General features: G+C 42.8%; 1 protein-coding gene across 1 annotated transcript; it reads left to right on the forward strand.

Annotated features, from left to right (window-relative positions):
- The first annotated feature begins 22226 nt into the window (after nucleotides 1–22226).
- Nucleotides 22227–25314, forward strand: LOC140999309 (Ig-like V-type domain-containing protein FAM187A). The gene is made up of 5 exons (XM_073469639.1): nucleotides 22227–22430; nucleotides 23261–23538; nucleotides 24251–24610; nucleotides 24703–24941; nucleotides 25097–25314. Exons 1-5 carry the CDS (start codon nucleotides 22227–22229, stop codon nucleotides 25312–25314), a joined length of 1299 nt encoding a protein of 432 aa, XP_073325740.1.
- The last annotated feature ends 468 nt before the right edge of the window (nucleotides 25315–25782 follow it).

A 25782-nucleotide genomic window follows, 5' to 3' on the forward strand; every position in this document is an offset into this window, starting at 1 on the left:
TTTGTCATCAGTGCAAAAAGAAAATCAGCTTTCTAACTTTAAGTAAATGGCTGACTGTAATGTTTTATGTGTTTGCTGTGAGAAATGACAATTTAATTTCACATTTTTGAAATTACTAACTTTGACATTGTAGATTTTCCCCACAAGCCAGTTAACAGTTAAACTGTCGAGGCTTTAGGAATCAACATGTGGATTCTGTTTTAGGGTTGGTGTCCCTTTTAATTTTATATTTGTGTCTCTTCATAGAATTTTTATTATTTTGATTGGGTAAGATGTCTTGAATTGAAATTAAACCATATGTAATTTTCTTTTTTTCACATTTTTTTTTATTAATGACTTTCAGAATAGAAAGTTGACAGCATCTGCTGTCACAAAGGGTTGTGGTTGATGTACGTGTTTTTGTTTTTCGGTGAAGTTATGTCTTTACAAACCAGTTTGTTTGCTGCAGCAATTTTTGGCAGCGTGTATAAATGTGTCCATTTTCTTTTGTTTGAGAGGAACAATTCTATGAACTTACATTGCCTTAAATATCAAGTGAAGTCTGTTACTGAAGCTCGCTCTCTGGCTGGATTAAAATGTGTTCTAGTTTTACTGGTGCTTCGCTGTTAGTTTATACTCGTCCAGATCTGTATTCATAAAGCCTCTGAGGACAGGAGTCATCAGCAAACCAGAGAAACGATTCAAGTTTTAGTTTGCATCTCTTAAAAAAAGCCGTCTTGAGCCTTAAATTAGGGGTTTATCTACTTTATTAATGGCAAGCACTAAATCCATTTTATGTGTGGCATTTTACGAAAGTGGAAATGTCATTTCCTCCCTTAAACTTTGGACGATATAAATATTACATTAATCACCGTGATTCTTACTTTTGTGATGTAAACCTGCTTGGTGTGGATTATACCATGGCCACAGAAAAACCTCCTTTCTGATTGGTTGGCAGGTGTCAGCTGAAACTACACATGTGGACACATCAAACATAGCTCCGGTCAACAGGTTAACCACCGTTCTCAATCAGATTGGCCACAGCTCTTTATACAGTAGCCACATAACACACTCCCATTGGTGTAAATACCTTAATGGGTTAAACTGAATAAATGGACACTTTAAAAAAAATGGGGAAATGATTTTAACAAAGCTTCTCTTTGGTTTCAGCCATCGTATAAACCCAATAACACACTCTGCAGTGCATTACCCCGTACTTAGTGTCGTACATTTCCGAGCCCTTTAGAGGAATATTGTGGTTACCACTTGTAACACAGGGATTATCTTCTGACTGCAGACATCAAATACCTTTAGGACGCTAATATAGGTCAGGTGGCTGGGGAAACACTGGCTCCAACTTTGAATGTCACAGATGCTACAGATGTTGTATCCTACCATCGATTACCTGTGACTGGTTCTGAAGTTCATCATGTATCAAGTATTCACTTTACCTGTCAGGGTCCTGGAGATCACAACACACAACAGTTTGCTTGAATATCAGAGCAGAGCAGAGAGCTACTCTCTTTAAGGTCCCGCCTAACCAGTCTGCTCTGATTGGTCAGCTCACACATGCCTGACCCAGCACTGCTAACAACACCAGAGCTGGTGTGCTAAATCTTATGTGCCAAACTAGCCACAAGGTAGTAATTAAACAAGTGTGTGACATGGTTACGTAGTGTGATGTCACAAAGTCTCAGAATTAAAGGCGGACTACTCGCGATGCATTTCAGAAGCAGTGTTTTCTGTGGGAGAAAGGAGCTTCAGTTGGTGTGGACTTTTTGACTTTTACATGCACAAGAAACTACAGACATAGCTCTCCTTTATACACAGCTCCTTTTACTTTGTTTACCATTACTTACGTATATTGATATACAGCAGAGCATCATCAATAAAGTGTCTAATAGTTTCAGCAAATCCACAAATTTTACTTCAGGTCACCGTTGACTGCAACTGCAAAGGAAAAGTGAATTCAGTTGCTGAGAATGTAACAGTTAGTTTTGGAGGGTGAGTGCGTAAATAGTATCAAGAAGTAAAACTTTATGTTATCAAGGTTTTTCAATATTAAGTCTGGCTTTGTGAGGCTTGTCTAGCAGGTATAATGCCATCAGTGAGTGAACTGAGTTCAAAATGACCTCTACATTTTTTGCCAAAACTCTGGTATCCTTGATGATCAATTCTGCTTTTCTGTTCTGGGGTCGCTTTATGAATACCGGTCGTCTTTTGTACAACCTAGCAGACTTTGTGTAGGAAAAATGGCCGGAGCGTCAAGGACACTGGCTTCGTCATGACTCGCCTTTTATGAAGATGTGCTAAAAACGCAGCTGTGAGGCTCTTTGTGCTTAACTGTCACTGTTAAATTGAAGAGGCAACGACATTTTGTATTACTGTTTGGTGTTTTTGTAGCACAGAACTACATAAAAAGGACTCCCAAGAGGGCGAACAACGCAGATCGAGCATAATTATACTGTCTGTTAGCTCTGTATAAGCATTCTGTTTGAATATTACACTTATGTAAAAGTATAAAAACATGGTTCTGATCATCATTTCACGTCTGACCTCTTTCTCTTGTCATTCTCGGTGTACAAACAAAAACTATATCTCGCCAACCGTAACGGTACGTATTGTTGCCTCCGTGCATCCGAACGCAGGGAGATTCCTTTCATTCGTTTACATTTTACAGACCACATGAATGTCAAATGAGAAAAAAACCTGTTGAAAATCCAAATCGAGGAAGAAAAAAACAAAACAATGTTGATGTTGTTGTTATTACTATTATTGCTATCAAAAGAGAAAAACAGTGTCGCATTAGTGTTTCTTTTGCCGTGCGGGAGACTGTCTGGTATGTATCTATGTATTACTCGTGGACTGCATTTTGCTCACTGCCTGAGTCATTGACAAACAGTTCTCATAAACTGGCTCATAAATTAAAGAAATCTCTCTCAACAAGACTTGTTGCTGTCAAGTCCCCATTTCTTACACCTCATATCACCTTTTCTCAACCACAAACCCACCCACACAGTACGGCTGTGATCACAAAACATTATTTAAACCATTTTTTAAAAAAAGTTCTCACTTCCTATTTCATTTTCACAAACTGAATTGATTTGATTATCGGCTGTGATTGGCTGCTGTCGGCTGACGGAGCTGTTTGTATCACATGACTCTGGCTGTAGCTACTTAAACGTACTTGTTGCTGTTCTGCAGACGGCAGACTGAACCATGCTAGCTGGCTTGTTGTCAATGCATAGAGACTTTTTTGCTGAAGCTTGAATTTTAAAATTGTATATTTTTCTCTGCATATGAAATGAATAAATAAACGATGGCCATGTACGACTCGTTGTTGTGTTGTTTCGGCTGTTTATCAGGTGGATCCTACACGGGTTGAATCGGATCAGTCAGGGTTCACAATGAACGCATTAAATTTACAGATTATGACATTTAATAAATCCTGAAATTTTCCTCCTTTGTCTTTAACAAAAAAATTGACCGTTATTAGTTACATATAGTTTTTCTCACAGAACTGAAGGAATGAAAACACCTTTTCAGACTATGACACTTGAGGTAAGAGATGTTAAAACTAAGTCCGATAGTGAGTGGCAGAATGTAAGGAAGTCATTTTACTCAAGATCTGTTCTTAAGTACAAATTTGAAGTACTTCTTACCATTTTGTACATCTTTATACCCCCTACTTTACATCTCAGAGGTGGATATTATACTTTTTTGCTTCACTACATTATCGAACAGCTTTAGTTATTAGTTCATTTTCAGATTACAATTTTTCATACCTTCCTCTCCACTGAAATTCATGTACCTCCAAATGATGAGTGATTGTGTGTTTGTGGTAAACTGAAGGATGAAGCTAAATAAAGTCTTGGATTGGATTGGATTAGCTGGAAAATGCCTCATCACGAAGCTGAAAACAGGCCAGAGTGCAACATTGTGGTCTTAACTAAAGGATTCATTACACCACCAGTCTCGAGATTAAACAAATCAAAGTCTGCACTTGGTCTTTGTAAGAAACTTTTACCATCTTATTGTTGAGTTATTCTATCTAGTATACTGTAAGTGTTTTCACTGAACATAACCTTGTAGAAAAGTGTGTCATAGTGTTCTCCTTATGTTCTTCATCTATTGTGTTTTATTAATTGTTGAGACAGTCATCTTTCAACATGTATCAAAGCGGACTGACAACTACAAAGGATGGCAGCTAACAGGAGGAGGAGGAGGTGGATCCAAATCAATCAACCTGCTCATAGTTAGACAGTTACAGACTGCCATCACGGAAACGCATCAGATGTCAATCTTAGTCACAAAAAGATGTCCCTTTATTTTAAAATGAGTCATCGTCTTTCCACAATACTGTCAGGATGTTTCTGAATAGTTTGCAGCTGGAAACTTTTCTTTCCCGGCGCACACACACACAGATCCACGGCAGCATTGTGTTCAACAACTATTGTGTCCTCTGAAATAATGTTGATGCATCATTAAAACATGGATTTACAGTCAACAACTAAACTTTATCTCTATTCAGAATATGTGTCAGTACAAACAAGAGAGTTTATGTCAACATTTAAATTATCTGACGATATCATGTTGCAAACGTGCAGCGGCGTGTCATCTGCATCTGTATTCTACAATAGAGCTGTTCACGGCTGAATAGTTACGCCCGTTTTGTGTGTCCTTGATTCCTATTGGCATGAAAGGTACCACTGTAAACTACCAAGTTAAGTTTACTTTTGTGACCAAGTAAAGACCCTTGAATAATCCCACACTAGTTTTTGTGTTCCATGATGGGAGTATTTAAGCTTACTCATAGCGACAGATGTTTTCACTACAATGGTTGTTTTCATCCTGAAAAGTGGACTCTGGAGGCGGAAACCTGCTTATAAAGAATAGCATGAAGAAGTTACTGTGAATCAAAGCTGTAACGGTGCTCATACCACGTATTCCCAACTCTGAGACAGTAGATTTACTGCACACACACCTACATATAGCTGCGTATCAGTGCACATCTTGCAGAGCAATACTGCAGGCAATCATCTTTCAGTCGTCCATGTCATCTGTGGAGTTTCATCCCTGACTATAGTCTTTAAGGAACTGCCTCCTTCCAGGCAACAAAAGTAACCCCATTAAATAGCACCAAGCCTGAAGAAAATTGCTTTGTAAAGGACAAACTCATGAAGTGTCCCCGCACTTACTGTCATCCAATGATCCACGAGCTTCATCGGGGAGGTGATGGAGGGAGAAGCATCGTGATGAGACAGACATAATGTAAGATAATGTTTCAGTGGAACGGGGAATGTGTTTTGATTGTTCACTTAAGTTAAACTAAATCCTCCATAACAAGTTGGAGGCTACAGTACCCACCACCAGACAGCTCTACAGCACTGCTGTGAGTTAGTCTGCGTAGAACAATGAACATGTTTCCCTGGTGGACAATGTGGAAAAAAATAATCAACTGAGAGCTTTTTCATAAGGAACGATTTGACCTTTTCAAATAGTTTTTCAGTTCCTGGTAATGGGTTTCGAAGTAATTGTGAAAGGAAAAAAAAGGTTAAAGCAATTTCCCCCCATGTTGCCCTTTCAGCCCTGAAGGTCAGCTGTTTTCAACCTTTAGTAGTTGAGCAATGTGCTACTGTAAACAGCTGCTTCCTGTGGGATTAGTGTCTCCTGTAGACCGGCTGTTTTAAAAATGGCATCGTCAGTCAATCTCTTTGTCGATCAATGAAACAAGATATTTCAACGACCGCTCACCAGATAAAATGTTTTATTGTGGGTATTCATAATGATGATCCTTGTCCTGTAAAATATCTTGACGACACTTCCGACGACACAGATTTCCATGATGTTTTTGGATGCTTGTTCTCGCCACAGGATGATCCCAGCGATCTCTCCTCCAGCATCACCAGCAGGACAAATTTCCCAACTGTACCTTAAAAACATCAAACCGAAATGGGCGTATTGCTCTGCAATGACTTACTGTGAGTGCTCCCATGCTCTCAGACGATGAAACCCTTTTGATTTGAATATTTAATGAGCTTTCCTCTGACACCAGCACCACTATAAAATATTATCTCTACACGCAAATCATCTCATAAACTAGTAAGCGTGCGGGCTTGAAACTGAATTGGTGCATTAATGCCTCCCGGAGGTTACCTTGTGAGCCATCTGAATCTGCAAAATGACCCTGAAGACTTTTTTTGTTATTCTCTCAGCTGGCTTCCACAAGAATTTGTTTTACCAGCTGGCTCTGCTACTGTTGATCTGACTGGCTGAAGTGATAGACAGGTGGGTCGTCCAATCACCTCCCATTGTTTTGTTTTTGTGCCTGCCCTTTTCCAACAGTTTCTACTGGCTCCTTTCCAGACGAGTTTGTGAAACAAGCTGTCATAACAAAATGTATCATTACCTTTTATTCATCATTAATTACCTTTATATATCATTACTTTGTATGATCTCGGAGTAAGCTGGTGTCCTTCATGTTTCATTTGTGTATGACAGGTGTTAATCATCCATAATATTCATCCCTGGCTCTCATTTTCTATGTTTTATCCTTGTGACCGTATCTGTACTTCTTTGTCAGCTGAAACCTATTGACTCTGTTATACTCATGTTGTAGCTATACCTTCTGTTGACCCACCTTTTATTGACCTGACTCCTCCTCGATACATTTCTCAAGACAACCTTTAACTTGCAAGGCTTCGAAATGCACCACGCATACAGTGTACTAGTTCAATATCCCGCTGCTTTAAAGGGCAGTCAGTGTAGTTGTAAGTTTTTATAGCAAACTTTACTCAAACACTAAGTTGTGCTGCTGTCAGGCCCTATTTTCAGCAGTGGATTTGATGCTCCAGTGAGTATTTACAGTGGAGCAGCAGGGCAGTGTATTTGGGATTTACTTATAATAAACTACAGTGGCCTAAATAAATGTCACCCAGCGAAGCGATGCAGCCCATCGGCATGTTTTTTAATAGTTTGGGACCACAATGGAGCTCTAAGGCAGAGTGAACACACTTCAGCTGCCTTTGGATACACAGACGATATTAAAAATGAGCCTGAGGTCGCCAAAGTCTGCACACGACCTCGGACACCACTGAACCACTGCCCCTACATCACATGTTTGTTAAGGACATCCATCCCTGTTCACCTTACCCACAGCGGATGAAGTCCGTGTGACAGATGCCTCTCGTCCCCAACTCGCCAGAAAAAGCCCACTGTATTTAGAGAAGGGTTGGGGGAGGACAGGCTGAGTCTCTGGCTAGCAAAGCTCGTGTGTTAACCACAAATGCTGGAAAACAGACTCTGAGAACTTTCTGTGAACTCATGTGAAACATAAGTAAGAAGGATGTTCCTGGCAAACGTGCAGACAAGTGATATTTCAAAGCAAGACGAGGAAGGGGGTTTTGGGGAACGTGCTTGCAGAAAAGAAGTGTCCAAATTTGGTAATGTGTAGGTCTGTGAGGGGCTCTTTGCTTTACTGGAAGCTTAGATGGATTATAGATTCTTAGTATCTCACCCGAAGACACTTCACCAGGCAGCCGGGGGATCCTGGGATCAAACCACGACCTTCCAATTAGTGGATGACCTGATCTCCCTCCTGAGAGCAGCGGATCCATGAACGGCCAATCATTGCTGCATTACAACACCTATACATCGCTTGCTTGTTGTGTTTGAGGATGGTTTGGACAGTGTTCTTTTAATTATTGGTATCTATTGTGCTCTCGTCATTGGTTTGTATGATTCTTGTGTCTTTTTCATGGGATTTGTCTTGATTTGGATTTTGTTTTACTTTCCACTACCTGTCTTTGTCCGTTTTCCCAAACTTTCTCTGTGTTTCATTCGTTCACTCGTGTATTTAAGTCTGTGTTTGTCCTTTATCCTACACTCATGTGTTGCTGTGTCCTCCACGTCACCCGCTTTGTTCTCTGAAGCTTCGGGTTCGTTCCTAAGTTTTGTATTTCTCTTTCCTTGTACTTTCTTTTATGTGCCTTTTCATTTCTTCTTCTTTGAACTTTGGACATCAGCTTATCATCGAAGCTCACTTTTTGTTATTCGACCTGCCTGTCTGCGTTTGTGACAAGATTTATTGCCAGTAAGAAAAGTATGTCACCAAACCTCTTCTTTATTATTCTTTTGCTGACCTGAACTGCAGAAAGAACCAAGTCTTTGCTTGAATTTAGCAAAGAGACAGACACTGTCCTCACAAGACAAACGACAGCATCATTTGTTTCAGAAAATGGCCCCAAAACAACAAATGTTTTATGTTTAAGCGACGAAGCCGTATAGCAGCGACACTGATCTATAACAGTTTTGGAAGGCACAGACGAATGATGTTCTCCTGCTCAAGCATCAGATCAACAAATTGGCTTTTAAATGTCGTTCTGGAGGTTAAAAACGTCCCTTGTATTTAAAATGTCATCAGTAGTAACACCTTTAAAAGCATTTATAGCAGCTATTTATACAAACACGTCTCTTTTGTCCTTCTGCCCTCTGTCTCCGTCCTTTTCAAGTGAACTTGGATGACAAATGAACACAAAGTGTGGACGAGGGCTCGTTCTCATCCACACTTTATGGGGAAAAAGTCCTTGCATCTGTTCATCTGCCTCCCTCCTCTCAGCATCCTCTACCATCCATCTCCTCTGCCGTCTCCTCCCCTCTCGTTACATAACGGCTCAGCTCTGTCCTTTTATAACTTCTCTCTAACTTTCTCTCCATAACTTTTCACACAAATCTACCTCCACGCCGCTGACAGACTGTCTTCTTCTTTCATTCCTTTTGATTGTTTTTACTCGCGTCTTCCTCCCCCTGTAAGAGCCTTTGTCTCCTTCCATTTATCACACTGATATCCCCTCTCTCCGCACTCCTGTCTCACTCTAGGCCTCTTTTACCTCCCACTCTCCCTTTTCATTCACCTGCACCTGTCCATTTAGTTGACGCTTTTATCCAAAGTGCCTGCTTTGAGCTTACACTTTATGAATATTGTAACTCTTCTGAAAATAGACCGTATATGCACTATTTCTTTTTTTTGTTGCAGATTTTTCACCCAAACGTCACCAATCTGCTCAGCACATTCGGTGGATGGATTTATTTCTTCTTCTCAATACACTTGTCACTATTTTAAATCGTGCCGATCTGTCAATGCACAGTCGAAAAGCTGCATTATTGAATTTTAATGGCCTCTGTTAGCAGAAAACACAATAAAAACTCAGTAAAACTACGAAAGTACGAGGAGCTGCTACGATAGGCTGCCACTAGCACGGCGCCATCTTGAAAAGGACCTATTTACACATCAGCGACACATCAGCGACACAGAGCTTTACGGTATATTATCATCCCACTGAAGTGTTGGTAACCCTGATAAAACAGTCCAATAATCACCCTTTTAGCGTTTCCACCAAAAGAGGATAATATCCGACTCTCTAGCTGCTAAATGCTCCACTGTGTTCACCAGGTAGCTGCTAATTGTCTGTCTATTACCATTACAGTACTGTGCGGGTAGCACAGGGGGTTTATCAGAGCTTATCTGCAGAGTCTCAACAGTCTCTCTGCCAGCAGCAGCAGCAGCAGCAGCAGCAGCAGCTGAGACCGAACCATCCAGTAAATGTGCCATGAAACCAAAACAATAAGCTCAGAGACAGAAGCAATTTGATCCGGTATAAATCTAAAAGTAATTGATAAGTAGCACTTAAATTCTCAGCTCTTGTCTGACATTAAACAGGGTGAGGCACACTCACATACACACACGTCTCTCCAGAGGGTCGATGTGACGGTTAAAGTCATAAGCATCTCGTATCAATCTGCTGATTTGATGGAACGAAAGACATTTCCATATAGTAACATCTTGACCTTTGACCTGTAAGGTTGCAAATGAACTATGGCTGAAAACAATAATACATGTGGAGGCTGTGTTATGTGTGCAGCACATGAATGAAGAACTGGCCAGAAAAGTAAAAAAGTTCTGCATATCAAAGAAACTGAACTGAGCTAATTCAGTTGCCTTTAAATCTTAAAGTCGTGTGGAAACGGTGAAGCTGAAATACTTTAAACACATAGTTTGATATTTCTGCCACAAGTTGTTTCTAAATCAAAACAATGTAAAAAATGATGAGGTAATGAGGGATCATGGGAGTCTTTGTCTTTCCTGCAAACCATGAACACGTCTGGCAACATGTGTCTTGTTGCAACTTCACGTTTCTTTAGGTTCAGTTTTTTTATTTTAATTTGTGACAATGCTGTGCTCATGTTCTGGTTTAAGCACAAAAATCACTTCATCAGGGTTAGAAAAATATATTACTTCAGCTTAAAATACACATTTTTGTTGCCACAAACATGATGGGAAATTGTCCCAAGGTCTCTGTAAAATTATCCGGTGGTTTCACGCTCACAAATGTTGAAACCTCTTGGACCCTCGTCAAAAATATCCTGTTGGTATGCTGGTAGTGGGGTTCCACGGCACGCCGTCTGAACAGCCCAACTAGTTTGTATAGGCACAGAAAGGAACTGGGTACTGGTGCATTGTGGGAATTGTCGGTGTGTGTACCAGCCCACTTCAAGCACTGGTTTCACACTTACAGTACAAATGTTGAAACAGTCTTGAACTGCAGGGACTTGACTTGACAGCCTCCATCACCATCCCCTCCGCCTCCCGAAAGAAAAATCAGCTCGTGTAACGGCCAAATGCCAAACAATGTAGAAATGTCAATAAAGTAAATATGACTGAGGCGGATCATCACCATGGTAACACTTACGACACAGGCTGAAAAGTCAGCTTCGACAAACAGACGTCCTTCGAAACTTAAAGCCTTTTTTCTGTCGCACTGTGAGAATGCAGCAACATTTCATCCATGTGTGAGTCACACGAGTTCACTCTTTCCTCCATCAAAGCATTTTGTATTAGCAGAGAGCGAGCAGGGCAGCAGCAGCACCTCTGCTGTGAGTTATTATATCAGAGGCCTCTTCATGATACTCTCATCCTATCAATGCAGCAGGAGGATGACTCTGTGGGCAGGAGAGCTCTTCACAGCCACAGTGTGACAGCACTGTACAGCATCAAGGAGAAAAGTTAGCCCACTGAGTCTTTATGACGGGTCAGAGATAAAAACCATTCCTACCCTCACCGTGTTCTCGCTACAGTAACCGTTGTTGTGCCGCAGCGGGAGAGGTTATTATATTTGCTTTCAGCCGTCCTCGTACACGTCGGCTCCCACAGAGCAAACACAAAAAAGGGTTGTGCATGTAATTCAGCCGGCGACGTCACACGACCTCTGCTCTGTTTGAGGACGATAATGGGAAAGCCAAGTTGACGCCATGAGCCAATTATGGCAATAGAATTAGACTGAAATCATTTCCAGGCAGCGGGGGAGGAGGAGGTGGAGGGGGGGTGGTCACTCATTCATCCAACCCTGCACACACACACACACACACACACACACACACACACACACACACACACACACAGAACCGTCACTATTGTCATCACACACACATTTACATGAATTACACATTTTAAATAGGAATTAATTGCATAGCTGCAACTGATCCGAACCTGCGTCTGTGTCCACGCAAACCACTTAATTCGACTACCCTTCGGTCACACGCGTGAACATCTCCTCATATGTATCAGTAACTAATCAGTGACCACCCAATTAGCAGGTCTAGAAATAGAAGCAGCTACGACTAATTAATAATAATTAGTGTCAGAGGGGAGGAGAGATGATAAATGAAGAAAGACAAAACGGAGGAGGCAGAGAGGCAGAGAGACAGAGAGACGGAGAGGAAGACAGTTTTGACAGAAGTATTCAGTTGAGGGTTTCATCGCCTCGCCGCAGCGGTGTCACATTAACTGATCTTCTATTGAAGATGTCACTCAAGGTGTGAAATGGAAGGTAGCTGCAGACCTGTATGGGGCAGCATGACTGATACAACTGCTCACTCTTAGACGCTGTAGATATCTGTGGCTGTGGCGACTAGCTGCCGTTGGCTTGTAGCTCAGTTAGCCGTGGAGCTAAGTGGCCCTATATGCCGCCGGGGAGTCTGCCTGGACCTTGGATGACTGATTACTGTAGTCAACCAGGCTCAGCCGCCTCCCACCGAAGACGGTTGGACATCACGCTGGGACTGTCGCAGCCTCTGACAGATGCCAGTTTGAAGACAGGGGACACAGTATGGAGGTGATTGACAGCAACAGTGATCAGGACTGTGACTCCAGGGCAATGCAGGGGAGCGACAGAGAGTCAGGCTTCAGCAGAGGGTGAGAACGACATGTAATATGTCTACACTGACTCAAAATCAATGCAGAAATGTCTTCATGTACTGGTTGAATGAGACACACCTCTTCCTATTGGATTTTAGTGTTTCAGTGCTGATTTTTCATGAAATTTCGTCGTATTTTTTACTAATATTTATAATGAAAATCACTGTTTTTTCAATAGCAAACACCTTGTTTTATTCACTGACGATAATGAATGATTATCACCTTCCACCACAGGAAGGACTGGACCAGCTCAGGTTGGCTTATAGTAAAGGAAAAGAGGATACCGTTGTCTAAATTTGCTTACGTGGTGTACTTGTATTCCTGTCCACCACCTCAGTTGTGCTGAGAGTTTTGCTCAGATAGTATGCTAACTGTCCTGACATGCTCGTTCTAGCAACAAAGACACGACTGTGGCTGCGCTTGACTTTAGTCTCTGAGCATCACCAAGTCCAGAGGTCGGGTTCAGAGCCGTGTGGGCTAAGATTTCTCAACAGAGACAAAGAATGAGAGACACTGAGTGACAGTTATATTAGACAGGTAAAGCAGAGAGAGAGCCGGAGGTCAGCTGCACAGGTCCGACTAAAAGCCTTAGGAGACAGTTGTTGATGCCCTGAAGCGGTGACACTCGACCAACAATGACCTTGTCATTTTTCCTCTCACGGTGAGAGCTGCAGAGGGGAAAGATGTCTGCTGACCTTTTTCAATGACATTTTATGCTACCTGGTGATTATACATCTGTGGTGTGTGTGTGTCTGTGGGTAAGATAAAGACGAGATAGAGATTGGGTCAGGATTCTACGACCCAATCTCCGCAATCAATCCCCCAAAATAAACACTGACTGTAGATACATTTCTGTCCCTTTTGCAGTAAACACACGAGTTCAACACTACGAATGCCTTCGAGGAGTGACTGTCTGAAAATGTGTGCCATTATTCACCTATTGAAATGATTGTTGTGCACTGCCCCTCCTCATGACTGCTGGCTTCGTAGCAACAAGCACAAACCAGTCATTTTCTCACATAATTCAGCCCTCTGAGACACCTTGAGAAGTGAGAAGAGAGGAGGCTCCTCAGTGAGCTTATAAATCGGAGCCAGAGGTGCATCCTCTTGTGCAAACCACAGTGAGAGTCCTTGAAAAAAACAGCCAGGTGAGCCCTCTTTAGCTACATTTCAGGACAGGTCCCTGCTCTTTGTGCTCCTTCATTAGGTCGGTTTGCTCACTGACCTTTGCCGCAGTCTTGGTTCTGCTTATTTTGGTTTGAGAAGAATCCAGTTGGACAAATTCACACAGCTTTACGCCTCAAGTGAGATGCAGGTCGGATGTCTGAACGTCTCCTGATCCACTGCTTGGATGAAATAAGGTAAAAGTGTTACTGCTGCAAATTATTTATGGTTTAATTCTTCTGTTGTATGTGAACTCTTTGGTTGAAACTTTTAAGACAAAAAAACGCTTCATAAGTATGATTAATATTCAAGCTGCTTGAATGAACAGAGCAATTTGCAAACATTAACAAAACCATGAATAACAGCTCGGTCTTTCCAGAGGAAGAACGTCTAATAATCATTTGGCTTTTGGAAGCACTTCATTAACCACAAACAAGAAATAAATGTTTGTTTCCCATCAAATTTTAATCAAGTCTTAGTATTTGTTTTTATTGTTTTCTCAGGATCAGGTGGTGCGTGGATCTTTTATCTTATCATGTAACATATAGAGGCCGTGGTCATTCATGATACTTCATCAGGTTTGTGTAAGAAATGCTTCAATTAAGACCCACGTCCACTGACGATGGAACACAGCTTTTAGAGTTGAGTTGAGATAACAACTAACCCTGATACATGACCTTATTTCTAGTCGGTTATTTCAATTCAACTCAAATCTCCACCTTATTTTAAAGATATTATATCTTGATGCTTATTTTCAGGTTCATATTTTAATTTGAGGATCCTTGTAGAACAGGTTTACATACTCTAATTTTCAAAAAACAGAATTTTTCTCATATGGTGCAGTGCTGCAGCACCCCTTTACACACTGTCTCTTGAACGCTCCGTTTTTAGCTACGGAGGGAGACATCTCGCCTCTGTTCAATCTTTGATGAGAGTTGCACATGCAACATGGTTACTAGCTGCAGCTGCGTTATTTTTGATCACACTACCATGAGCCGAGCAAGGTAGCACGTTCAAAAATAACGCAGCTACAGCTAGTAACCATGGCTGCGGTACTGCTGTATATACTTTATAATATATATATATAAGTATATATATTTATATAATGCCAGGAAGGCTCTACAGCTGTGATTAAAACTGCCCAGAACATCACTGTAAGCCATCTACAGAGCATGAGTGATATCGTTGTTGTGAGATGTCTACTTAGAGGACGCTAAAAGACAACAAGGCCACAGTCTGTTCACCCTGCTGCCATCTGACAGGAGATACAGAAGTGTCTGCTGCTGTACCACCAGACTACAGAGCAGCTTCTACCTCAGGCTGTGAGACTCCTCAGTTCATCCTCCACACTGCGCTCTATAACACAGGTCAACCAACACCTGCTACATGTGCAGTGCTCTCCGTGATGAGTTAAGTAAACTTAATGTGTGAAATAATTGGATTCCTCTTCTTACTTTTCCAGTATGCATCACATAAATCATAAAACTGCCTTTTTCATTTTCTTTCATCTTCAGTCATTTGTTGCATTTTTTTCCTCTCAGCTCTTATGTGCTGAAATGTTTCATTAACAGCTGATCAATATCTTATCGAGTGGGATTTGACAAATACATGTTATGAGCGCGCAAGAAGGGGAAAAAAAAGGCATTATTACATTTTTCTAAGGCGGTGTGTGTTTATGAAACATTTTAATAAATCCGAAGTTAATGAAAGCTTGTCTGCGTGTTGGAGAACGTGTGCTCGTCTTCGCTCCACCGACACATCACTGATTTCTATTAAGCCGTAACACTCAGATCTAATGGCCACAGAGTCTTTGTAATGACCACATATCGAGGCTTCATCCTCAGCAAAGCTTCACAGCCAGCTGACAATATTCCCCCACAATGCACCTGTCCTCCATTAACGGCGCAGCACCGCAGTGGCAATGAACAGGACTTTTCTGATTAAACCATAAAGCTCTGTGTGCTCTGCAGCATGAATACAAACACACAGAAGGTCCTGCCTTTATTTGTCCAGGGATGATTTGCTGAGGACCGTTCTTCCTCCCTGCTGCCCTCTCAGTCAGGAGCTTCCCAGCAGAACCACAGTGTTGTTCTGTCACTGTCACTGGTGCACAGGTCCATTAGTGCTCTGGCATGAATGATTTCCCAGGCATGCAACACAATTTATACTGTTTTACTTTGCTTATATGTGGCGGACCCTGCCACCTTTCTAGCTTCAAACAGTGTTCTGGGACCTTATTCTCCTCTGAGAACAGCTGTTTTTTTTCTGAGTTTGTATTATTACCTCATTAATATTGTAAATATTCAAATTATGAGTTTGAATTTCTTCTCCAAAACTACATAGTGCCCCTTTAATATTTTCTCATTCAGTCACCATGTTAAAATGTTCACATTCTTACGTGTTATAGGCTGTGTACCACATTGAAATTTCAACAAAGCTGTTGAGAGATGATGGTGGCCCACCATTGGTGGGATTACAGGCAACAAAGGCTGTTGCCTACAGCACAAGCCGTGAATGTTATCGACCAGATGGATTATTCCCCCGTCCTCCGAATGGCCTCTTGTGATCTGTTTGTTTTATCACCTGGCTCCCAAAATGTCCCATGTGTTCGGCTGGAAGGCCACAGCGAAGGATTCACATCGTTTTCAATCTCATCAAACCTGCGACCTCCAGCGCCCTGCAGGGAAAATCTGCTTTACTTCTATTTTTCCATTTGTTTATTTAGTTATAGCTATCTTTCTTCTTCTTCAGGACATTACCTGTAGTGTACAGTCCCAAATTAAGTCTAACATTAAGAAAACACAGGTGGCCATTCATAACAATCTAAATGTTTGTCGTCAGTGGTGCATGGATGTAATAAAGCCAAATGTTATGGTAATCAGCCCATCAAATGAAAGCTTATCCAACATGAAAAGAAATTTACCATCTGGCAATTATGAAGTCCTCAAAGTTCTCAATTTCATGACAATCTGCTCATTCAGTGTTGGGCCTGATGGTGGCTGTTTCATCACTGGGAACCATAAATATCCACATTTCACAGCAGTCCATGCCAAAGAGTCACGATCAGGCTCTGAGTCAGAATTCTCGCCCAGACAGATGAACTGAACTACAAACCTCACTGTCCTCTGGCCCGACTCGCAGTGAAACTAAATCCCCACGAGGAGCAGGGCTTCACGGGACCAGCTGGGAAATGTTGGAGTGTGGAGAATGAATGTGTAACACCTCCTCCTCCCCTCAACAGCTCCTCTTCACTGGCCTTTGATCGAAGCAGCTCAACTGCCAACTGCTCGAGTGGAGCGGCTCACTGGCCGACAGCGGAGGGCTGTGTTTGGACCTGAACTAGTGTGAATGTGAAGGAGGATGTTGTTGAAAGGAGTGTGTGTCATCTGTGGGCATTCAGTCGACTGAGGGGGGCTGAAAACTGATAAAAAATATATATGTTTACATGCAGACAGGAGATTGTAAGTGGAGGTGCAAAACTAAGGGATCATGCATCACCTACTATAAGGCTGATGGACTGATGTCGTATCTAACGTTATAAATCTGAGTGCTAACGCAAATACTGACTGTGTAGCTCAGTCTCATGCTCAGCATGTAATTGATCCATTGAGCCACCATAGGTCAGTGTGCAGATTCAGTACCAGCAGGGGGCGATAGTGATGGGAACAACGGACGAACGCAATTCCAAGACCCAGAAAGTCCACATTTAAAGGTGGTTGAGGATGATGAGAGTTGATTAATAGTCGCACTCTATTTATATAACTATATATTTTTATTATTATATTTAAGTACTTTCAGTATTGTTTGTTGTTCTGCACCTACAGACCACAGCAAATTCCTCGCATGTCTAAACTTACTTGGCAATAAAAGCGATTCTGATTCTGATTCTTTGTCCTGCGTGAGGCAATCTGCTGGTGGTGACTTCGTTATTTCGAGCAAAACAATGATGTTCTCCTAAACCTAACATAAGTGATTTCATTGTAACCAGACATCGAGACGTGCCCCCACCCTGAGTCTCAACCACCCAGGTTTCTAGACGGTCCAGCAGCCGCTCCACAACCCTGTTCGACCACTCGTTCATCCCCTCGGCATTCAACCCCCATTTTTCATCCGCTGGTCCTCGACCCGATCACCCAGCTAACACGAGCCCCTTCCTATCCTTCTCAAACCAATTCAAATAAAACTACTACTACTACTACTGCTTTACTATGGTGTGGTCTTTGTTAGTGACCATGGGAGTAATTGTATTTTTACTTGAGTATAGATTACCCACCACTGCTAATCTGTGTTGCCAAAGATATTTCTGAGAAAATGTAACTGCTTTCTAGTTAATGTTCAGTTGCAAAGGGTTTCCTGTCGACTTCTTCTACAGCTGGTTTGGTTTAAGCTGTCTGACAGGTCATTAGGGTACACCAAGCCTAAAATAAGTTATTTTTTCATGTTTTTCCATATATTTTCCTGGTTGTACAGTAGCAAATGTTCAGAGACATGGTACAATTTCATGGCCTAGAAGTCGGGAGCTGCAGATGTCTTGTGAGGGTTCAAATCCCAAAGGCACTAATATCAGCCCAGAGATACCTGGACTGATGATGCTGGAAGACAGTTCGTAATGACCTTTTAAAATTCATGTTATCTGTTTTTGCATGCAGATCAGACGTCATGCATCCAAACCTAACACCGGCATTTACATTCAGCCAACAGCGTTCACCATCAGTGAGGCTGAGAGCAGCAAAGTTAATGTCTGAGAATAGCTGATTGCATTTAGCGCGTCCTGTTTGAGCGCTCTGAGTTTGCCTCCAGACTCCGCTCACTGAATCTTAAAGAACAGCTGGAGGTAATAAATAAAAGGCAGAGGGAGGAACGATCGATGTATAAAGTCTGGTGGTCCGATCCGAAATCTTATCATGCCCTGCTCTAAGTGCACACACACACACACACACACACACACACACGTGAGTGTGTCTGAGCAAAACAATCATGAATAAAACATGCAGACAGAAGAAAGTTTGAGGTACGGAGAAACTGAGGAGAGCTTTGAAAGTTTTTTAATCGACAGGGAGGGAAAATGACAGATGGTTTGTTTCGTGATTTTTTGGAAAGAAAGTTTTCTTTTTCCTCCCGAGAAAACACTGAAATAACTTTACCGATGCTGATATTCTTTAATAATAATCGTCTGCCTTCAGTGCAGCAGTGAGAGAGATGCTTTAGTTGTTATCACGTGACTGTATCGATTAAACTTAAACACGTCTGCAGGATGTCGAAGGATTTGGCAATGAGGCTGAAATGTTGCTGTACGTCTGATGGGGGAAGAAGAAGAAGACGTTTAGAGGAAGATAAATATAGGAAGCAGAAGAGGAAGACGAAGGGTTGAAGGAGTGAAATGCATTTGATGCTTCAATGAATGCTGTGATTTCATGGATGAGGTGACGGGAGGAATAACTGAAGAGGGAGAGGAGGGAGTGGAGGCTCAGTTTGTTGTTTCAGAAATCCAAAAATGTTTCGATACCCGAGATGACCGTGAGACGTTTGGGTGACGCCGAGCATTTAATGGAACCTTTTATGAGAGGAGGAGGAGGAGTGATAATAACAGGGGGTAAACTGTGTGGTGGTCAACATCCAGCCTCAGAGTGGATGCTATTAGATAAGTCAATAAGTGGAGGAGGAGGAGGAGGAGGAGGAGGAGCTGGAGGCAGGGACAGACGATGAAAGCGATGAAGAAAAGGTTGTGTGTTTAAAATACCTGGAGCTTAATCGACGTGCTGTTTGGATAGAGAAGAGGATTTATTTAATGTGACGTTGAGGAGAAAAAGGCAGTGATGAGATGTAAAGGTTGTCGTATACGGCGCCTCAGTGTTGAAGGTACATGATGTTTGCATTGAGGCTACAGCTAATGGACAGGAAGGATAAAGACGTGTGACAGAGGAGAAGGAGCAGCACTAGAAGTGACATTTCTTGAAAGTGAGAACATTTTGGCCCGCATTTCTTCAAAGACCTGTTCCTGTTCATTTATGTAAATCTATACGATGTCCTCAGTGGAGACACAAGAAAAGTCTTAATAACAGCTGAAAGAAGTGCGCCCTGTTTCCTTCACAGCAGGTAGGTGAGTGCAGCAGTAATCATGCTGTACATTCATGCACAAAATACATCAACGAGAACAAGCCTTTTGTACGCCAGAGCAGGCAGGAAATATCAAAAAATCATCAAAGTGTTTCAATAAAGGGGATAAAACAAATGTCACCTCTGTGAAATCTACAAAGATTTTTCTTCTCCGGAAAAACAGTCGATGTAAGCTTACTGTTAAATGTGTTTACGTTATGACATTATGATGATTTCAGAGTGGTTAAGGACAAAACAGCTTTTGAAAATACCACGTTAAATAAATATGAGACGTTTGTGAGAAAGTGTTTTTCTAGTTTTACTTGTGCCAGAATAAATGTTGCCAATTTAGGTTTCTGCAAACCGCGGAGAAGATTGTGTTTTGGTCGCCACAAACATGTCTGGAAATTGTCCCGAGGTCTTTTTAAAAAATATCCAGAGGTGTCAGGTTTACAGATGTTGAATCAGTCTCACACTGAGCTCACTGGCTCGGCAGCCTGGAAGTCCTCCTCCATCCCCTCCACCTCCTGATATGAACGTCAGGTCATAAACATGTAATGTGAATGTGATATGGTTTTGTAGAAATGTCAATGTGGTACGCAGCCTACGACACTTAAACACGTGAATGTGTCGGTGGTTTTCAGAAACATTAACTACCAGCATTGCAACATTGCTAACACTTTATGTGTTTTGATATTGTGACGCAAACACATGATTACATGCATTACCGCAACTTACAGGCAGCGTCAGGTGAACATCAGTTATTACAAGCCAACAAGGCTGGCAACCGGCTGGTTGCGGTCCAAGTCACACCGCTGCACCTGGGGATATTATATGATGTAACTAAAACCGGCAATTTTTCACGGGAGGTCGGATCGTCTCCGTCTGTGATCATGCCGACAAAACCAAACCATGATGTTTTCCTCACCCTTACAGAGTATTTATTGTTGTTGTTGTTGTTGTTTCCTAAGCCTAAGCAGAGTATGAGCACAGTGTTGTGACAGGAGAGAAATAGAAAAATTCAACCTTAACAAACACAAAGTCTCAACATAAAGAAATCGATGTTTTGACTCATCTGTGTTTTGTTTTTTGTAATTGTGCGACTCTTGTATTTAAGGTTAAAAAGCAGAATAATAAAAACATAAACATAAACATTGTTTCAAGTGCAGATATCCGCCAGTTAAAAGTAAATAAGACGAAAAACACATGATGGTATAAGAAGCATTCACTCGTCAGAAACAGACAGGTCCAACTCAGTTCCCATAATGCAGCTGGCCATGTAGTTTGTGTTTTCTAACATGAATATGTGTTGTTTTGTAAATGAGCTAAACTCCTCGTTGTTAATGGAAAACAGGGATGTGTCATCTGAAGTGTTTACCCCTCTGAACACACAGTTAGTCATCCTGTTGTCCTGACGCCTTCTGTATTGTCCCGAAAATCAACCCTGAAACTACTCTGCCCACACACACACAGCCAGGGCTGCCAGCTTACATCATCCCAGTCTTGTTTCTATGTCTCCGGGCGGTGAAGATGGTCAGCGTTGTGTTTGCGTCCAGTCATCCTGCCGGAGGCCCCGATGACACACGGACCTGCAGCTCAGCAGGGAGTCGCATCATTGCACTCATTTATTTCTAATTTACAATATTACAGCAACAAGCGCCCGCAGCAGCATTGTGACGAAGTGCAGGGTGAATTAAGTGTATGAAGCGTCGCTCACCTCACACCAACAAACTCTGAGGCGTGGATAATGAAGCTGTGTGCAGCTCCTCATCGCTGCAATGGCGTTTTTCTTTCCTGAGGCAGATATTTTTCTCTAGCGATGCAGCGGGTTAAGTGTGCTGCAGTGGAAGGAGGTGCAAACAAGAGATGTTGTCATGTCTTGTGCACACTGAGCTGTGTTTTCTACACATTCGGACAGTTTATCAAGTAATCAGACAAGAGCCAAGCTAGCTGCTCTTGACGCTGTCGTTAAGCATGCTTCAGATTAAACACTTACGTCAGCATGCCTATATGACAGTGATGTATAGCAGGTGTGATTTTCATCTTCTTTGGGATGCTGGCACGCTAACATGCTGTCATTGGTCATGACATTTTCCCTCTAATTAGTGCCCATCTATAGGAAGATGCTGAGATAATAATAGGTGAAAAAAATTGATTTTCACACTAAGGGATTTCTGTCCTTATCCATCCTGTAGAGATATTTCAATCCAAGATATAATTGGTGGACCAACCTCAGTTAGAAACGTGTACTTCTGTCCAACAGGTCTGAAAAAAACTGCACCTTTTCTAGTAAAGTCTGATCCATGGCTGTAATAACTCGTATGATATGACTGTAAGAGTTACATTTGTATTTTAAAGTATGTCCAGTGGAACGTCTGTCAGTCAATGTCGTTTGTATTGTTTTTTCAGCAAAGGTGCATGTTGTTACCATAGTAACCCCAGTTTGTGTATATTTTATAAAGAAACAGCACAACATGATAAAAAATGCTGTAGGACGTGTTCAAGGAGGTAAAAGGTGTTAAACTTTACCGAGAGGGAGAAAGGATGACATTTCCGGGTTCGGACTTGAAAATGTTTGTGTTGACAACAGAGGACGGGTCCTCAGATTCCATCAAACCTGTTGTGTTTTGAAAGTAAGTTTCATTCTTCAGATGTGAACTGAGACAGAGCGAACTCTCCTCTGGTTCCTCTGACATGCACAAATATTTAACTGAAGCTGTGACTTTTACAGAAGATGTCTAATGCCTCTTCCATCCCCTTCATCGTCCTCCTCCTCCTCCTCCTCGTCCTGTGTCCTGAGGTGTGGAGTTACGAGCCTCCTAAGGAAAAGCAGGATGTGTTTGCTACAACAGCCTGTCCCGCCTTCCTGACCTTCACTAACGCTGCCTACTTGGCTGGAGTCACTTTGGAGCTGCCCTGCCACTGCAAACCGCATCAGGTAACAGGACCCAACATAAAGTTTACGCCGGACTTGACTTGAAGTTTTCTGCAAACCACGGATACGTTTCATCTTCATGTTGCTGTAAGTTCATGTTGTGACAGCGCTGTGCTCATTGTCTGGTTAGGTTTAGGCACCTGAACCACTCGCTTAGGATCAGGAGAAGATTACGATTTTGCTTAAAATACCTGTTTTGGTCGCCACAAACATGTCTGGAAAGCAAAAGGTCTTTTTAAAAAATATCCAGAGGTGTCAGGTTTACAGATGTTGAAACACAGTCTCAACCTCCAGATAAGAAAGTCAGGTCATAAACGTGTAATGTGAACATGACATGACATGAAATGCCGACTTGGTACGTGACCTATGATACGTGAAAACATATTAGTGGTTTGCAGAAACAGTAATTGCTCACATTTTCCCCTGCCTCTTGAGATCTCCACAAGTTAATACATTGTTGAGCTAATAACACCTGTCAGAAACAAATATTTGTGCAGTTATTAGTGCAAGAAAACATCCTCTCCTCCTTTCTTTGTACAATAGCAGCTGTGTAAATGACTGTCGGTTATTATCGAGCTGCAATCTTCAGCCTCTAGTATGGAAACGTAGGAACTGTAGCAGACAGAGGAAGAAATCAAGCGGAGTTAAATGCTGCTGCTCAACACAGAGTCAGAGGGAGAATCTCTGGTGTATTTGGCTTCCGAGACAGAATGAGAGACTTTAATCTTCAGCATCTGCTGAAGTAATTTCAGTCTGTGGTATTTATCAGCCGAACAGCATTATCGACCCGCAGCAGATATATTTTGGTCATTACGCTCCTCTGTGCGTCTCAGGTCCAATCAGTAGTGTGGTTCTTTCGAAAACATCTGGGCAGCTCCGGGGAGACCAGAGCCCTGACCGATCACCATGGCAACAAGCTTCTGGACCCCAGGCGTGTCCCTCACAGCGCCGGCCTGCAGAGTCGATTCTCCATCCGCCTCTTCAGCCTGCTGATCTTCAGGGCCGGCGCCGACGACTCCGGCGTCTACATCTGCGGCTCCGCCCGCAAAGACTTCTTCTACGGTTACGACGTGGACATCCAGGAGGCGCGCACGCTCAGCTTCACTCCGAGGTGACGAGAAAAAGACGAGTCGGACGTTGCAGCTGTCAGGTTTTGGTGCTGATGATGATGATAAATGGGTTCGGTACAGTCGACTCACCACTGTGTGCTGAACATGCATCGACACCCGCAGTCGGCTCTGTGTTACCGTGTTTCTGCAGGTATGATGGAGACGTCCCATCATCACCTGAGACATTTTCAATATTTGACTTTTGTTCACTGTTAAATCACATCTTACCTCCCACATGTTCACACTGGTGGGTGAAAGCCAGAGATAATAGAGGCTTATTAACTTTCCTATGAACATTTGACTTAAATGGATATAATATGAGAGGATGATTAAAGTGTCTCGATCTTTGTTAGATATTTGGTTAAATCGTGTACTTACATGATCCCAAAAATAGGTTTACAGTGTGTTTTATTAGGTCACCTGTTGCTATAACTTCCTGGAGGCATGTGAGACTAAACATGATGTGAAACTAGATCGTTACCCTGTCGCTGAATGTTTGTTCCTGAGTCACGTCAGCTAGATAATCATCAGCAGTGGTGGTTGTTTGATATCCTGTCCTCCACCGGCAAAGCAGGTTTGACCGGTTTGATCATTTGTTTATCTGCGTGACCTGCAGCAGCAGTCACATTACTCTACTGTGCATTTGCATGAAGCAAACGAGCGATGGCACGCAGGGAGGGTGAAGTGACTCATACTCTGTTTTCGTGCCTGTAGGCTCACTCCAGAAACTGCGAGCAACAAGAGGAAACAAAGCAGACTTGGCTCTGCTCGGCCGCTGTATCGGGTCTTCACCAGCTTCCGGCCCTGGTCGGTCTGCGATCGCTGCGGAGTACCGGGAGAGCAGGTTCGCGTCGGTCTCTGCTACGTCCACTCCCGCTTACTGCACGTACGCTACAGACGGGCCAATCAGACTGTCGCTTCATGCGGCTCAGGGGCGGTGCCACGGGCATTTGGGAAACTGAAGCAAAGCAGAGTCGGAGCCAAGCTGGAGGTCCGAAGCTGTCAAGTGATCTGTCCGCCTCCGGCCCCCCGACCCTCCAACATCATCTCTCTGTTGGCATTTCTTGGGTACAAGTAAGTGTAGGTAGTATGTTGTATGGTAGCTCACTGCCATTAGTGAGAATGTTATGAATCTCTGATATAATTGAGTTGTTTCTGTGTTGTAGTTCTGCCTCCCTGCCAGTAGAGGTACAAGTGTTTTACCTGAACCATCCTGCGGACCGCGTCCTGACCCTGGGCTGTCCTGGGGCCCGAGCTAACATGGCCGTGGCCTGGGACCGTGGATCTGAACCCATCTACCGGTACGAACATGCGACAGGTCGCACCCTCGGCGCCTCGGCCCCCCGGCTGCAGATAGACACTGGACACCACCTGCTGTTCAACCCTGCAAAGGTTCAGGACTCAGGTACCAACTCGGGATGAGCTTTCTGAAAAATTCATATTTCATGATGCTGCTGGCCTTCAAGTGGTGTTTGTAGCCTCCTCCCTGCGTCCTCATGCACTCTTAGATCATCTGTGATATGTTGGTGGTAGAGTGTATACCTCCTGTTCTGTATCTAGGTATCTACTACTGCTGGCTGCAGGGACGACAGGCCGCTGAGATACGTCTGCTGGTTTACCTCCATTTGGGCCGGAGACAGTCGGTGACGTCACATCCCGACTTCCCGATAGCCGTCAAGGCCATGTTAACGTGGTACGCCGTCATGACAGCTGTGTTCTGCCTCCTGGTGTTCGGCAGAGCCGGAGTCAGACACCTCAGAGACACGCATGTGGATTAAAAACTTGCTTTCTCCGACGCTGAGAAGGTCTGGTTATAAAAGACTAGTGTTTCATGGGAGATGGGAGATTTATGTGTGGACAATAGTTCGTTTCAGAGTGTGTAAGTGCATTAGTATCTGTGTTTGATGGAGTTCCTGCAGTGTTTTTCAATGAGCCGTCTTTCATTGGATATTTGTAAGCACTGTTGATGATGTCGTCTCCTGTGTTTGAGTGCGGGGACCTGATCCAGCCTCTTCAGCAGAGTGTGAAGTGCTCTCAGGTGCGTCGCTCCTCCTGATAAGAGCCGCGGGAGCGAGAGAGAGATACAAGGCGAAAACAAAGAAAAACCTCCTCTGAGAGAGAACGTAGATGGATAATGACACTTGGATAAAAGGAAAAACAGTCGGAGAAGAGAAAAAACAAAAAAAAAGTCAAGCTTGAGTGGTTGTTAAAAATAAATGAGAGTTGATGAATGGGATGAGAGACAG

The sequence above is a fragment of the Pagrus major genome, chromosome 7 (genome assembly GCF_040436345.1).
Source record: "Pagrus major chromosome 7, Pma_NU_1.0".
In the NCBI taxonomy this organism is placed as follows: Eukaryota; Metazoa; Chordata; class Actinopteri; order Spariformes; family Sparidae; genus Pagrus; species Pagrus major.

Coding starts and splice junctions, on each gene's coding strand:
- LOC140999309 (XM_073469639.1), top strand. CDS start 22,227: ATGTCTAATGCCTCTTCCATCCCCTTCATCGTCCTCCTCCTCCTCCTC. Junction 23,539..24,250: donor ACGCTCAGCTTCACTCCGAG/GTGACGAGAAAA, acceptor TCGTGCCTGTAG/GCTCACTCCAGAAACTGCGA. Junction 24,611..24,702: donor TTGGCATTTCTTGGGTACAA/GTAAGTGTAGGT, acceptor TCTGTGTTGTAG/TTCTGCCTCCCTGCCAGTAG.